Raw genomic sequence first — 16,781 nt, 5'->3', positions numbered from 1 at the left:
TAAATAGAAAGTTCAAAAGAACCGCATTTATTTGAAATAGAAATGTTTTACATTAGAAATGATTTTACCATTAATTTTGATCAATTTAATTTATCCTTAACTTTGATCGGAGCTGTGTATATTTATGTATAAAAGCACACTAGTTTTTTTTTTTTTATATAATTACCATCTTTAGTATTTCACCACAGACGTGTACTTTAGCTTTTCTTATTATGCTTTTCGTATTTGAATTAGAAAGAGACTCTTAAGAAACCACTCAGACTGGCAATCTGGCCTTAGATTCATTCACCACGGACTCATATTCAGCTCTTGTAGTGTAAAATAGGGCTCTCCACTTACAAAAAGACTCTTGCCTTGTTAAAAATGTGGACCTTTGCACCCGCTTGGTCAAATACCTTCAGATGTGACTCAGCGGGACTAAAGATGAGCTTCACCTTGCCATTCTAATCTGCAGGACAGCGTCCCAACCCGCTGCTCTGAGCTCAATTGATTTGTTCTGTTGTTTGTCTCCGGAGCGCCTTAAGCAGGGGCCCTTCTCTGGAACCTCCCAGAGATAGAGCACAGATAGCTTTGCTAGAGCCTCATCCCCTCGGTGCTGTGATCTTTTATGGATGTGAGCGCCTCTCTTGTTCTCTTCTTCAGAAAAGCAGCTGACTGCGGCAAACTGCCTGGGGGTTCTGGCCATGGCCGAGGCCATGTGCTGCACGGAGCTCCACAACATGGCCAAGGCCTTCGCCTTGCAGAACTTCCCCGATGTGGCAGGACAAGACGAGATCCTCAGCATCTCCACAGAAGACCTCATTAACTACCTGTCCAATGACAGCCTGAACACCAAGGCCGAGGAGCTGGTTTATGAGACCGTCATCAAGTGGATCAAGGAGGACCCAGTCGGTAGAGTACAGGTGAGATCAGCAACGTTCACATGTGCATGTTGAAGAAGCTGCTTCAAATCTATGCCTTGTCTACATTTTGTCCTCTAAAAATATCATTAGACCATTGAAACATTGGATCAAACGTTTGGATCCCAATCTATAATCTATAGGGATAGTACATCCAAAAATGAAAATAGTATTTTGAAGAACGTGGGTAACCGAACAGTTGACAGTAGACATTGAGTTCCATAGTATAGAACAGATACCATGGAAGTCAATGGCTACCGTCAACTGTTTGGTTACCCACGTTCTTCAAAATATCATCTTCTATGTTTAACAGAAGAAAGACGTTCATACCAGTTTGGAGCGACATGAGACAGAATTTTGCATTATTGGGTGAACTATCCCTTTAAATTAAACAATGAAAATACAGTATCGGTCATTACTTACTTTTATGTCTTTTCAACACAAACGTCCTTTAATTAGCTGGTTCTTTTTTAGTGAATCATAAACATACAGCTGAACCACTGTAGTACAATTCTTGGATTAATGATTCTTATGAACTGATTCATTTCAGTGTGATGTGATTGCTGAATTAATGACTCTTATGAACTGGTTCTTTTTAGTGAATCAGATGCATATAAGGTGAACTGTGTAGTCTCAAAATGACTCATTTTTCTTTTTAACCGAATGAAAAACCTACAGCACAACCATTATAATCTGATTCCCGAACAAATTATACTTATGAAGCATTACTTTTAGGTGAATCCATCAAAAACATAAAGCATGACCAATATAGTCTCAATTTTGAACAATAGACTCTTGTAAGAGAACTGAAATCGTACCGCAAATATGATCATGAAACAGTTCTTTTTAGTGATTCAAACATAGCACAAACTCTGTTGTCTAGTTCTTCAATGAATGACTCTTTTGAGCTGATTCTTTTTATTGAATCATAAATGATTGTAATCCACAAATGAATGCCAGGTGGAGTTGTGTTTGTGACAATTTGTTTGGAAATAAACAACAAATCTAACCCTATAAATGTAGTCTGTTTCCCAAATGAATGACTTTAGGAACATGTTTTAGTGAATCAACAACATACAACACAATAAGTGTAGTCTGATAAAAACATGTCTTGTATTTTTGACCCAGCATACAGGTATTTCATCTTTCAAAATAAAAAAAAGTGGTCTCATAAATTCTCAAAGTCTGTTCTTAATCAATTTTTAGTGTCTGTTTTTCACATTGAATCTTTAAAACTGTTTTATTTAGCACTGTGACTGCTTTCTGTTTGGTAGTTTTGTCTGAAAGCTGAATTTTGCCTCTTTTTGTTGAGACACAGCAAGAGTTCAGGCCCCCTGAAGTGCCTTTGTTTCTTTATGGATCTAAAGACCTGTCTGCGGTGGGCTAGACAATTCAATAGGGCCTCCTCAAATCTCTCTTCACATTGAAGAAGTTTTGGCTTCCCAGAGCCCCGAGAACAAGAGGTCAACACCATTTTGCTGGTCTATTTCTGTTACCCTGAAGAATACATTCAGGCAAGTCGCAGCAAACATAAATAAGAGAGCGGAGCAGAGAGCCGTGCAGAAGTCGAGGGCCGAGATCAGATAATCAGGGGCCGTGTGGCATGACACTAGACCTTTTGGAGCACTGATGGGGTGCAGTGACTGTCTGAAATGGATGAGCCATGTGTGACAGTGCTGCTGCTTAAAAACCCCCTCATGCACCGCCACAAGTTTCTCTCCGTTATAAAACGGCCCGCGACTGCGCAGAGTTCATAAACAGCTCTGGAACACTGAGCCACAGATGCATTTTTCACAATCTTTCTCTCCATCTCTCTCTCTCTTTCTAAATTTCACCCCCTTCCAGACTCCGATGGAAGGGTTTTGATTGAATCCACTGACATTTCCTAAGGATATATCAGCTCCAATTGTCACAGTCGATGCACAAACGCAAAGGCAAATGTTTGTTGTTGCTCTGAGCAATAAACGTTTGTTTGTGAGAGCGTCTCGGCGGTCCGAGACGGGGATCGTTTTTGGCCGAATGTATAGATAATGAAAAAATAACAACGTTTATGCTTCATGGTAAATTAGTGGTATATTAGCGGGTTGCGCATGTGGGCTGCACGCATGCAGCCGCCAGACCTCCGTGCGCAGTGATGTATGGATCTTTATTGTGCAATCCTTCACGCCGCTGCTCAATTTGCATTAGTTTATTACAGTGAGTCAACATGCTTTTTATGTGCTTGTAACACAAGGGCCCGCGCGAGCCGCTGGGGAAGGAGCCGAGCTTTAAATAGAGCCTCTTACGGCACACCTGGGACCAGCGCCGAGCTCCTGCATGAGATGTGAATGATCAGCCCTGTCCTAATGTTAGTAAATGATCCTTACTTTGTCCTTGGTCCAGTAGCCATACATCTAGATGGACTGGGTGATTTATGGTGACTCATTCTGATTTGGATTGGTGTGTGAGAGACTGTGGGAAGAAATTGGATTGAGAATATGCCATTCAGAGGGATAAAAGTACCTAGCCACTTGTTTTATCACTTGCTTAATGAGTGTGAAAGATCAGCCGGGTTTACTGAAGCATTCAGAACACACAGATCTAGTCTCACGCAACCAGACTTTTGACTGTCATCATAAATGCAGTCCACTTTGCAGATCATTATGACTAAAAATTGACAGGAAGGCAACCATTTAGATGTTTTATAAATCATTTCCCTCACTTCTTGGTGCCATAATTATAATATTTTAAGAGCTTTTATTTTGCTTGGTCCATTTGCTTGACAAAAATCCCATTTATTTCTTCCGTAGTAGAATTGATTTTTAACACTACAGTGAGCTCTTGAAGTTGTTAATCGATGCTTCTGTTGGAGCCAATATTATGCTTTAATTTCTATTTTTATATCTCAATAACTTTTTTTTTTTAATTGTGTTTAGCAGTGCAGTTCCTAGTGAAGGTCTAGGCTACCCATGAATTATGAAAGGAACGATCCAATGAAGCATTGTGAATAGCACAATCGAATCAGTCTCCCCACATTCTCCAACTACTTGTACACTATACATACACTTTTCAATGTATATTTTAAAGTGTACATTGAAAAGTTTGGGGTCAGTACGTTTTAGGGTTTTTTCTTTTGAAGAAATTATTTCTTTTTATTAAGCAAGGATTCATTAAATTGATCAGAATTGACCGTGAAGACATTTATAATGTTACAAAATATTTCTAATGCTATTTTATTTCTAATGCTGTTATAAGAATAAGAATAATAAATGTTTGTTGAGCAGCAAAACAGCATATTAGAGTGATTACTGAAGGATCATGTGATCATGTGAAGACTGAAGTAATGCCATAAATTATATTTTTAAATATGTTTAAATAGAAAACAGACTTCTTTCGTCCTTCTTTGAGGCTTCTTTCAAAAGCATTTTCAAATTTTATCGACCTCAAACTTTTGAACATTAGTGTATATTTGTATCTATTTGATTAGAATTTGATTATATTTTGATTATAATGAAAATATTTTTTCTATATTTATAAACAACAACTTTAAATCAATAGTTTAATTTGATTACATCACTTGCAATGCTTCATCTTCATTCACTTGTTAAAGACTTTGAGTAATTTGTCTTTATTTTATTTTATTTGACTTTTCTTTTTTTTTTTTTTTTCTAATAAACAACAACTTTAAATCAATAGTTTAATTTGATTACATCACTTGCAATGCTTCATCTTCATTCACTTGTTAAAGACTTTGAGTAATTTGTCTTTATTTTATTTTATTTGACTTTTTTTTTTTTTTTTTTTTTTTCTATTCTATTCTATTCTATTCAGATCCAAGGTGGCTTTAACAGTAGGCAGTAACTGTTGCACTCCATTGAACATATGAGTCACTCAATTTAACTGCCTACTCTCCTCCAAATCTATTAATTATGGCAATCTGATTACTATCAGTAAATTACAATTACTGGGCAAACATTACATCAACTACTTTATATGCATAAGCCAAGCTGATGAAGTTTCTAATGTGCCCCACCACTTTATTCATTGTCCTTATGTCCTTTCTTATTAGAAGCACCAGTTGTAACTGATTCCCAGTAATTGTGCTCTTTTGTTCTGCGTCCAATATGCTTCAGACAGTCTAATAGCATAGCCGGAGATTCAATTGTTCAAAAGAGAAAGCAGACTTCATAGTCTGACCACCTCCAGTGACACAAATATCAAAATCAGCTTTGATAAACCTTGGCCTCAGTGCCACGCGTCCACCTGCCGGGACCGAGCAGCAGTCACACTGTCACTCAAACGCAGACTAAACTTCCCCAGATTGCTAACAGCACGGCTCTGGACCGCCAAAGATCAGGCCCTTGACCTGCCGTGCACAAGTCAAAATCCAAACCCTTTCCACGACACGTCCGGAGCCCGGCCCACACGCTTTCAATTAGAGCTGTACAATCCTGCCAAGCCCTGCGCAGCGGAACCATTAAAGAAACGCCCCGGACGAATTCGCCGGTGAGGCCGGCTGACAAAGAAAGTTGATTAATTGCATCTCCTTTGAGGAGAGAACTAATATGCAGCTGAAAAGAATGCTTAATGATGGTTTTTGCACAAGGGGGCAATCTGCATTCACCCTCGGCAGGGATATCTAATTCAGCAGTCAGAAAATAACAATGGATGTGGCGGCGTTGATGCTCGGGCCTGGCAGACAGTACTCATTAGCTGCCGGGGTCATGTTTGACTTGAGGGCATAGAGGGGAATCTTACCATTTCAGCCTTTTAATGAGATCAGAACTTCTTGAATTTGCAGCTGTTACTGAGGACTTCAATCTCACCCCTCATTCAGTCCTAGTATAGAGACGTGGCGGCTGGACTATTACCGATTCACGATGACCATTTAGTCTAAATTAAAACTGTAAAGTGAATATATAGCAGAGAAGTGCAGGAGTTTATTATCGTTTGCAGATCAAATGTGCTGGGTGGTTATTGGTCTGTTTATTTTGATGTTATTGATCTGTGCTTAATTTCGCATCATAAAATACCTGGATCTTTCTGGCTGGGTGGAAATAAGAGTTCAATCTACTATGCAGACGTACTCTAAAGTTTACAACGCAAAGGTGTTAGTCGATAACCAAACACGCTCTTCTAAACTCTCTCATTATGTTGCACTGGGACGTTTGACTCATTTTAGTGAATACGTTGGATATACATGAATCAGTTCAAAAAATGATTCTTAAATGAATTTCTGGGCAGATATTCCCGAAGCATTTTAATTATTACTTAATAATTTAATTAATTAACTTAATGGGATCATTCGTTCATTCATGCCTCCAATAATCAAACACACTCATTATGTTGAACTGGAAGTTTGATTCATTTCAGTGAATCAGATTCATATAAATAAGCAATTTACCAGTTAATTTCTGGCCACATATCTCTGTGTATTATAAACGTATTTGCTGTCTTAAATGTACAGTAGAAAGAAAAAACAGCCTGTATAATGAGTGATGGAGGAGCTACATTGAAAGTGAATATTTAAAGTTCTCAAGCTGCTGTTTTGAAGAAGTATCTACACTGCAATTTGTACTATAGGTGATTTATTTTTATATTTATTTATCTACCACAAAACCAAAATTCAACTATAGATTGACAGCACAAAAGGGAGTCTCAATTAGAGTCACAGACCACACATTTACTGCAAATCTACCACACAAAAAGCAAATCTCAATAAGACAGCATTTCAATTTAAATTGCAATTACATTTTTTTTTTTATTATTATTTAATTATTTATGTATTGATAAAAGTAGAAACACCCTAATTTGAATTAAAACATTGTCAGGGACAACAGTATTTGGTATACTAAATATTTCTTTACAACAAAGAAGCACAGAAATACCTACCTAGAAATTAATGTTGTTCATTTACATGTACGGATTATGTTTAATTATTTAATTTTGCCATGCATGTAACATTTAGCATTCAATACAGTGTCGAAGCAGTGTTTTGTTATGTTACAGGGCTTCCTGTTGGAAATAAAATCGTGTTTTACTGAAAAAGTACTATTTTACTGTAAACTTCAAATATTTTATTTACCATAAGCCAATAGTTTGATATTGTGCCATCATTTATGATTCATTTGACAATGCTTAACAGGGTTCTTTGTTTGTTCATAGCTTTTAATAAATAAGTTGGATGATTCATATAAATGAATCAGTTTTAAAAATGAATCACCAATTAATTTCTGGGCAGATATCTCTGTGTGTTATATACTGTACATATAAACATATTATATTATTATACATGTACATATACATATTATATCAGAGCACTATTTGTTTATCAATTAGTCAGAATTTCATTTACAATTGAATGTGTTTTTTTAATGACTAATAAATGTAAAAACACACTAAGTTGAGTTAAAACATAGTGAGGAACTGCAGGATTTTGTATACTAAATATTTCATCACAGTAGCACATAGCAATAAATCTGTGAATAGTTTTTTTTAACTGGTTCATTTACAGTACATGAATCATTTGAATGAATTGATGCACTAAAATGAATCACATTTCCCAAAGCATGTTTATTACTTCAGTTCGTTGTGTAAATGCAATACAATGTGTTTGTCTTGTTACAATGAAATGTAGTCTTTTTAGTGTAAACTTCAAATATATTGATTTGAATCACCATAAATCAATAGTTTTACATTGCAATGTCTTTTTAAATTCATACATACCTCTTTTTGTGCATCAGTTCAGGACTGTAAATCTCAGTGCTAGTTGGTTTGGTTCACGTCTTAAAACTATTTATTTAAAAGCATTTTTGAAATGCCTGCAGTATGAAGGAAATGAATGAGAAAAATGCTTGAGGAACCCAGACTGCTGAGAAAACGGCCAGCCACTGTTGCGCTTTGTTGAGATGGTGAGTCAGCTTCGGCTCCTATGCATACATCTCTGTTGTGCTCACTCTTTCAAAAGCTGAATCTCGCTTCAATGCGCACAGAGTTTTCCCTCTCTTGGCTTGTGTTTCTCTCTGTCTCTCTTTCTTTCTCTCAGGAAGGGATACCCCCCGGCTGAACTCCTCTGTTTTGTGTTTGAGAGAATATTTCAGTGGCTCATTTCTTTCTGCCTGGCTGATGTTATATTTAAGGGAGACTAAATAAAGTTTCTCCACACTCGGTATCTTCTGCATAAAAACAACATGAGGCCTCTCACACACATTTGCTCTGTTTCTAAACCTGAGCTGCCTGTGGAGGCAGTGTTTTCAGACAACAGACTCAACGCTCCTGACTCAAAGGCTTTTGGAAAAGCATCGGCACTTAAGATTCATTGTTTTGGCCGAATTTTATGTACACTGCCAAAAAAAAGAGAGATTTTTTTTCTGTTCAGTAATTTTGTCTTGAACATTCTAATTAGGGATGCACGATATTGGATTTTTGCCGATATCCGATATGCCGATAATTTTCAACTCATTTTGGCCGATAGCCGATGCCGATACCGATATATAATTATTTTTAATTTTGGTTAGTTTTTAACAAGAACTTATTTGTTAGAATTAAATAAACAATAATAAAGTTCTTTTATAATGACAGTACATTGAAGATTTGAAAATAACTATAAATAAACTAGATATTAATCACCGCATTTTTTTTTCAGAAAGATGCAGTGGTAACCTTAACATTTTATTTTAAGATTTAACATTTGTAGATGGTCTAAAGCAAAAGAGTTGTGAAAATCTTTTAGAGCTCATAATTTGTTTAAAAAATATAACAAATTACAAATTAATGAATAAATCAGTATATAAAATTATTTAATTTAACATCGGAAAAACATGTCCGTGATTTTTTTTTTTTATGTAAGCTTCTGACCTTTAAATCAAAACATACTCATGATTGTATGGCATCAATTACTGCTTTATTTAATCAGAAACACAGCCTAAATATTATTTGTGTATTTTGCTTTCATTTTATTAGAAGTAGGCCAACAGTGCCCCCTATGGAATTGAAACTCCTTACTGAGCGGGCATTAGGACCCGGGGAAGGCTGCCGCTGCATGTTCTATTGCTTTTTACTTTATCACACACCAAACGTGTCATTCTGTAAGTGCATTCTCAGTTTAAATGCAGCGATCCAAAGCAGTGAATCTAATCACCATTCAGGCAAAACTTTGTTTCAAGAATGAGCCACACTGCTGACCTGATCTAATCGCACTGTTGACGTGATCTAATCGCTAGCACACCCTGAGCACATGTGAGTTAATGTATTCCTCTTATCGGCAAGACATATCGGCATAATTTTTCATATCAGGCCGATGCCGATATTTGCATTTAAAGCCATTATCGGCCGATTCCGATATTGGTCCGATAATATCGTGCATCCCTATTTCTAATCATTCTTAAATCAAGATACATTTACTTGAGGAGCAAAATACTTAAGATATTAGACATTTGTTGTAATTAAGCCTTTTGTAAGCCACTTGCTAAATGCATAATGTAAATGTACTTGTAAATGTAAATGCTTTGTTTTCTGAAAAAAAATTTTTTTTGTGACTTTAAATTTATCTTGATTTAAGAATGTTTATATATTTGTGCTGGAAAACAAGAGAAAAGCGAAAATCCAAGATTGAAGACAAAGTGAGAAAAATACTGATGAATAAATGTTTACCTACGCTTTTAAAAAATAAAGGTTCTTTTGCATCTGTGGTTTCATGAAGATCCTTTAACGTCCATGGAATCATTCCATTCTACAAAAGGTTCCTTGTAGTGGAAGAAGGTTCTTAAAGGAGCCCAAAATGATTCTTCTATGACAGCACCGTGAAAACTTCCTTTGCAACCTTTATTTCTCAAGAGTGTAGTGTTTGTGCATGCTGTGTATTATTAATATGCTGATTTGAGTATTGCAGTGTTAGCATAGCAGCTTGTATTGGAATCAAATATAATTTTTTATATTAATCAAAAAATATTTTATATCTAGATATAGATATAGTATAGATATACTTTTACTAGAATACAATGATTTGAATATTGATTTGATATTGATACTGAAGTCTTAATAGAGAATTAAGAAAATATTAAGTATTATTAATGAAATATATTAATGTTCATTTATATTTTATAGTATATTATATAGTATATTTATATTTTTTAAAGATTTTTTTACTAACATGAGATATCTTATGTATGAGTTATCTTTACACAATGATTGTAGATTTTAAACTCTGATTCATTTATATTCTGATTCATTATTGATTCTAGGTTTGATTTACTTTTCACACACACTTTATTTATTTCTTTATTTCTTTATTTGTTTGTTTGTTTATGGGAAAATAGAAGAAGGTTCTTAGAGGAGCCCAAAATTATTCTTCTATGACAGCACCGTGAAAACTTCCTTTGCAACCTTTATTTCTCAAGAGTGTAGTGTTTGTGCATGCTGTGTATTATTAATATGCTGATTTGAGTATTGCAGTGTTAGCATAGCAGCTTGTATTGGAATCAATAGTGTGTCGTGTCTCATGTGGAGTGCTATTTGTGAGGCACACAGAGTTGGTGCCAATTTAAAGAGTTTCAAATCAGTCATTTATGAGGTTCCATATGAGGTTGTTAGGATGCTGTCTAGGCAGGCAGCTCTTTAGGTTTCAGAACAGAGCAATAGACACCCAGATGCTGCTTCCTGCTGCCCAGCCGACAGCAGGAAGTGGAAAATGCTCCATGTGCGCTTCTTGTCACCGAACGCCCCCCAGCAGGTTCACACCTAGACTCTGTCATTGTAGCCCAGCGAGCCGTCAGACTGATTAGCCCTGACGTGAGAGTCAGTGTGCATCACTGTGTGTGTTGTGCTCTGATGCGTTCACTTCTTTTGGAGCTGATGTTGCGTATGAAGGTTTAATGAGGTGTGTAAGTATTGTGTCTGGGACGGGAAGGTGAGATACCGTGCAGTGTCTCACCAGTAAGCCAATACCTCTTGCATATTGAATGAGTCGAGCGAATGCATAAAACTTCTTTAAGTGCTGCGGTGTGGAGGTGGAAATTTGCTGGTTCGATCTCTGCAAGGAGCAAGAGATGAGCGATCACTATTGTGCCCTTAAGCAAGACACTTAAGTGTGTGTGTGTGTGTGTGTGTAAATGTGTGTATTATTTGAATAAATAATACTTATGTGTTTATATATATATATCGTCGTGTGATCTCCATTCTCATCATGCATGCATTCGGTGCATCGTCCCGTCGTCGAGCGAATGCATAAAACTTCTTTAAGTGCTGCGGTGTGGAGGTGGAAATTTGCTGGTTCGATCTCTGCAAGGAGCAAGAGATGAGCGATCACTATTGTGCCCTTAAGCAAGACACTTAACCTCTCCGTTAACAAGTGAACTGCAAGTCATTTCAGATAGAAGTGTCTGCTAATTGACTTTTGAAAGAAGCTGTGCATTTTAACCATGCACTGTGTTCATGTTCAAGATCTTAGGTGAAGTGTGTATTGTTTCACCATTGCAAAAAAAAAAAGAAGTTTTATCATACATACTGCACATACATACATACATGTACGGATGGATGGATAGATAGTGAAATATATTTTTGGTATTTATATTAATGAAAGATTATATAGATTATGTGTTAATAAATTGATAATTGTAAATTATATTTTAATCTACATATTAATAAAACATTAATTTATATTTTTATATTATATTTTATAAAGATTTATTAAGAATCTTTCTTCCTAATTCATATATATATCGTCGTGTGATCTCCATTCTCATCATGCATGCATTCGGTGCATCGTCCCGTCACCCTCATACGCGCCCCTCTCTCTCTGTGGTGATCAACACCTGACAATTACATTACAGGAGCAGAAGGACCCTCTGTCCCCGGAGGTCCCGCATGACAGAAGGGAAATGTTCTAACGGCATGCATAGACACAAAGACAAATAGCTCTACGAGCCGTCAGAGAGGGGATAGGGACTTTGAGGTGTGTGAATTAGAGCTGATTCCCAGATGCGACCCTGACACTCCCTCCTGATGAAGTCCGTCAGGCGCAACCCAAACGGCCAGCTTAAGCACAGCATGTCACTTCCCTTTAGCATTGATTTAATGCGCTGGAGACTGGCATCATTAAGCTCATTGACAAATTGAGCCTAGCATTGGAAGGAGTCGAAGTGCAAGGTGCTGGATGCATGAATATAAATGAGGCGGAGGATGCGGGATGTGTGTGCAGCTAATGTCCTTAGCGTGAGTCTCCTTGTGCTGTTTATGGCTGAATAATTCACACAGCCGCATGTGATGGGTGCGCTTCTACAGCAGTGTGTGCTGGGTTACAGGTCAGACTGGGTGAAACAGCCCAACACAGCTGAAGAAAAGACTGCTTTTAATTCTGTGGCCTTACAGCTTCCCACAAATCTAGCTAAAATGCCTCTTTCTGATAATGTGTCTGTTAATAAAGGGCGACAGATCTGTCATGTTTAGTCAAAGTATTGAGCCATACAAGTTTAGAGCAATGTAGGTGGGCAGATGATGCTGGAATTTTAGTTTAACGCAAAATACTTGTTAAGTGTATAAAATAAATATATAATATTGTAAAGTTGTGATATAAAATAGTTAAAACAAATAATTATATATGACAGGTTATTTATGTATATTTACATAATAACCTGTCTATTTACATAACATACTGCGTATTATATTAATCTTCATTTTTTTCAGTGTTAAAATATTATATTTAAATTTTTAAAATATTAAAATTTAAAATTAATATTCAGTTTTATATGTGTGTAAATTAGAGATGCGTGTGTTAAAATAAAAAAAACTATTTTGTATGAATAAATATTATAAAAATTATATAAAAAATTGCAAAGTTATTAAAACTTGTATTTTATTATTAAAAATAATTTGTTGTAATAAGATATGAAATTATATAAATTTGTTATATCAAGATATCAAATGATATATTATGATATCACATCGTTATGTAATAAAGTTTATTTAAAATATTGTAAACACAATTTTAAAATGTTGTATTAATATAAAATAATATTTATTACATTTGAATTTATTACATTTAATAAACTAATATTTTGTTATTAAAATTATTATTAAAAATATGTTTTATTGTATTAAGTATTATTTATATAATACATAAATATATCAAATTTATATAATATGTAATAAAATATAGTAATGTATTATTTCATGTATGAATAAATGTTTAAGTTTTTCATATTCTTTCAACAAATTGTTTCAATTTAGATTTTAATATTATTATAATTATAATAAATATTTTAATTTTAATTTTAACTTTAATTTACTTAATGCACTTATATACTTAATATACTTTAAATAAGGTCTACTTATGAACTGTAAATGAACACTGTACTGCAAATTTTACATTTATTTATTTTTTAACACAAATTTTATTTGTTTATTTTTTTAAAGTTGTATTCTCTTTGACTGAATTTTATATGTGGATTTCAGGGTTTCTGTCCCCTTTAACGGCAGCTGTCTACATTACGATGTGGATCACAGTGAAATTCTTCATCTTAGTTTCATCTGAGTTCGTGATTTCTTTCCTCTGTTGCGTTTTCATCCTTCAGGGTGAAATGTGTCACCGCCGAGCCGCTGCTGCTTCTTTCGTTTCTTCTGGAAGGTTGCATATTTTATCACTATCATTTAATCGCCAGGTGCAAGACAGGAGCCTACGAGCACCAGCAACGCATTTAGTTGTTCAGATTTATGAGCTGGAGCTCAAACCCCTCTCGTCTGGTCTCGAGCTCGTGATTATTTTCTCTAACCAGTCCGAAGCGGTTTGGCTGGATTGGTTGAGTGCGGTGAGGGGGAAGGGAACGGCGCCGGGGGAGCGTCTTCTGCCGTGACATTATTTTAGATCAGATCCTCACTGGGATCAGGCGCGTTCTCACAGTCGGGATGCATGCGTGATCCTGTCGAGGGGACATATGCTAAACCGACCGTGCCGCTTATTATATCAGTATGCAAATGATGCACATAAGATATGTAAACACAGAGTAATTAACAATCCATAAAAGTGGAAGTCTTGCCAGTGCGCTGAGGTAAACCAAAAAGTTCAGATCCGGCACGCGTTTCGAATGGTTTAGCCGAGTACGTGTAAAGCCGTGTGGAGAGCTGGCACACGGGTCTGAAATCTCTCTCGGGCCGTGCGTGCATCTGGCCTCTAGCCTTCTATTGTTTGGGGAAGATGTTTGCTAAATAAGCTGTTTTTGTTTAGGGATGTCAAGAGATTTATTTATTTATTTATTTATTTAATACTGATTTAAATTTGTTTATGCAACTTTCATATTGGTTAAATAGCCAACTAACTAACTAAATAAATACATAAATATTAATTATTTATATTGTTAATTACCTTGATTTGTTGTTCACAATATAACTAGATTATACTTCACAATATAACAAAAAAATATTTAAAAACACATGACATCACAATGCAGTATGTTTTAATGCTTTTTTATAAATAAAAACCAATGTAGATTAATATGTGTGACGAGTGGGGGCGGGACCGAGAGCCGTGGGAACGGAGCGAGGCCGGTGGAGTAATTGATAATGAGCGACACCTGCACCACTCACCGGTCTCGAGTCTCACGGAGGAGCTCCGGAAGGATAAAAGGGAGGAGTGACGACAGTGTCGGACGAGAGAGGACCAGGCCTGGAGTTTATTTTGTGTTTTGTGTGCGGCAGTCATCCGCGAGGGGCTGCCGTTATTTTGTGTTTGGTGTGCGGCAGTCGTCCGCGAGGGGCTGCCGCTTTATTTTCATTTTGTATTTGTTTATTTTATTAAAATCTTTAATGTTCGCCGGTTCCCGCCTCCTTCTTCCCGATCTACAAACTACATTACAATATGTATTTATTTATTTAATACTAATTTAAGTTTTTTTATGCAACTTTCATATTGGTTAAATAGCCAACTAACTAAATAAATACATAAATAAATATTATTAATTATATAGTTAATTACCTTGATTTGTTGTTCACAATATAACTAGATTATACTTTAAATATATATAAAAAAAAATGTTTTAAACACATTACATCACAATGCAATATATTTTAATGCTTTTTTATAAATAAAAACCAACTATGTAGATTCATATTTATTTATTTAATACTGATTTAAATTTGTTTATGCAACTTTCATATTAGTTAAATAGCCAACTAACTAAATAAATAAATACATATTAATTATTAATTATATTGTTAATTACCTTGATTTGTTGTTCACAATATAACTAGATTATACCTCACAATATAACAAAAAAATATTTAAAAACACATTACATCGCAATGCAGTATGTTTTAATGCTTTTTTTTATAAATAAAAACCAACTATGTAGATTAATATTTATTTATTTATTTAATACTAATTTATGTTTTTTATGCAACTTTCGTATTGGTTTAATTGCCAGCTAACTAAATAAATACATAAATAAATATTAATTATTAATTATATTAATTATTAATAATAATTATAATTATATTATAATTATTGTTAATTAATTCTCTATAATAGCTACATTTATTGTTCACATTATAAATTAATTTGGTAACACTTTATTTTAAGGTGTCATTGTTACACATTACATGTACTTACTATTATAGTAACAATAAATTATAAATAATTACATGCAAGTAACACTAAGCCAAACCCTAATCCTTACCCTAACCATATAGTAAGTGCATGTAGTTAATTAAAATTACTCAGGACTTCAATGTATAATAGCAATGGTAGTAATGTAGTAATGGTAATGTTTCTTTCTTTCTTTCTTTCAAAAACAATTCAGTATCAACAAATAACTGATGGTACCGATTATATCTTTTCAATTTGTGTTTAGGCTTTTTGTTGTAGTTAATGCAGCCTTTCTAATATCTTGCCAATAATAAATGCAGTAATTTCATGTTTAATAAACAAGATAATACAAGTTACAGCCATAATTGAAAATGCTGATAGATTTGAAAAAGAAGCTCTAGCATTAGGATACATGGATGTGCTCTCGAGGGGGATTTTGCCCTTCAGCATCTACATACTTTTCACAATCCATTAAATTCCCAGTAGATCAAATTAAGTCTCGTCCTACTTTTTTTTCTTCTTGAATATGCACTTTCACTACGAAATGTTGCCTTTAATGAGGAATGGCTAGTAAGAAGACTTTGTCAAGGTCAGATCAGGTAAAATCTCGCTCTGAGAGACAACAGAAGCCCAGGTGTTCACACCGGCCGTGTCAGTGTTTCTTACGGATGTTTATGTAATGTGTTGTGAGCTCAGAGGTGAGAGGGTTGGGTTGGCTGCTGTCCCCGTCAGCTCGTGTTTACAGCATTTAACGCTGACGTGAGCAAAACACCCCACTGAGGATGACTGGCCACGGATAGTCCTCAGTCGGAATGTTTTTGTAAGAAGTCTCTCATGCTCACAAAGGTTGCATTTAATTTATCAGAATAAATTCAGTAAAACCAGTAATATTCTGAAATATTATTACAATTTAAAATAACTGTTTCAGCATCATTACTCCAGGCTTCAGTGTCACATGATCCTTCAGAAATCATTCTAATATGCTGATTTACTACTCAAGAAATATTTCTTATTATTAGGGATGCACCGATACCACTTTTTCCAGTACTCACGAGTACGAGTACAGGAGCTCAGTATCGGGCCCGATACCGATACCAGTATCGGTATCAGTGCATCCCTACTTATTATTACAAATATTGGCAGTTGTGCTGCTTAATATATTTGTGGAGACCATGATACATTTTGCAGGACTCTTTGGTGAATAAAACAGCATTTATCTGAAATATAAATTATTTGTAATATTATAAAAGTCTTTAACGTCACTTTTGATAAAATTTAATGCATTCTTGCTGAATCAAAGTATTAATTTTTTTCTCAAAAAAAAAAAA

At 35.1% G+C, this 16,781-nt stretch overlaps 1 protein-coding gene across 5 annotated transcripts in view; it reads left to right on the top strand.

Annotated features, from left to right (window-relative positions):
- Nucleotides 1-16,781, top strand: part of LOC107742703 (kelch-like protein 29) — a 287,726-nt gene that overhangs the window by 217,304 nt on the left and 53,641 nt on the right. For all 5 annotated transcript variants that reach the window (XM_016555731.1, XM_016555728.1, XM_016555730.1 and 2 more), the window contains one exon: nt 643-902. In XM_016555731.1, coding sequence (XP_016411217.1) covers nt 643-902 — 260 coding nt within the window. The remainder of the gene's footprint in view (nt 1-642; nt 903-16,781) is intronic.

This window comes from Sinocyclocheilus rhinocerous, unplaced genomic scaffold (assembly GCF_001515625.1).
Source record: "Sinocyclocheilus rhinocerous isolate Xijiao unplaced genomic scaffold, SAMN03320098_v1.1 scaffold1038, whole genome shotgun sequence".
NCBI lineage: Eukaryota > Metazoa > Chordata > Actinopteri > Cypriniformes > Cyprinidae > Sinocyclocheilus > Sinocyclocheilus rhinocerous.
The sequence above is the reverse complement of the archived record's forward strand: the minus strand, read 5'-3'. Positions and strand labels throughout refer to the sequence as shown.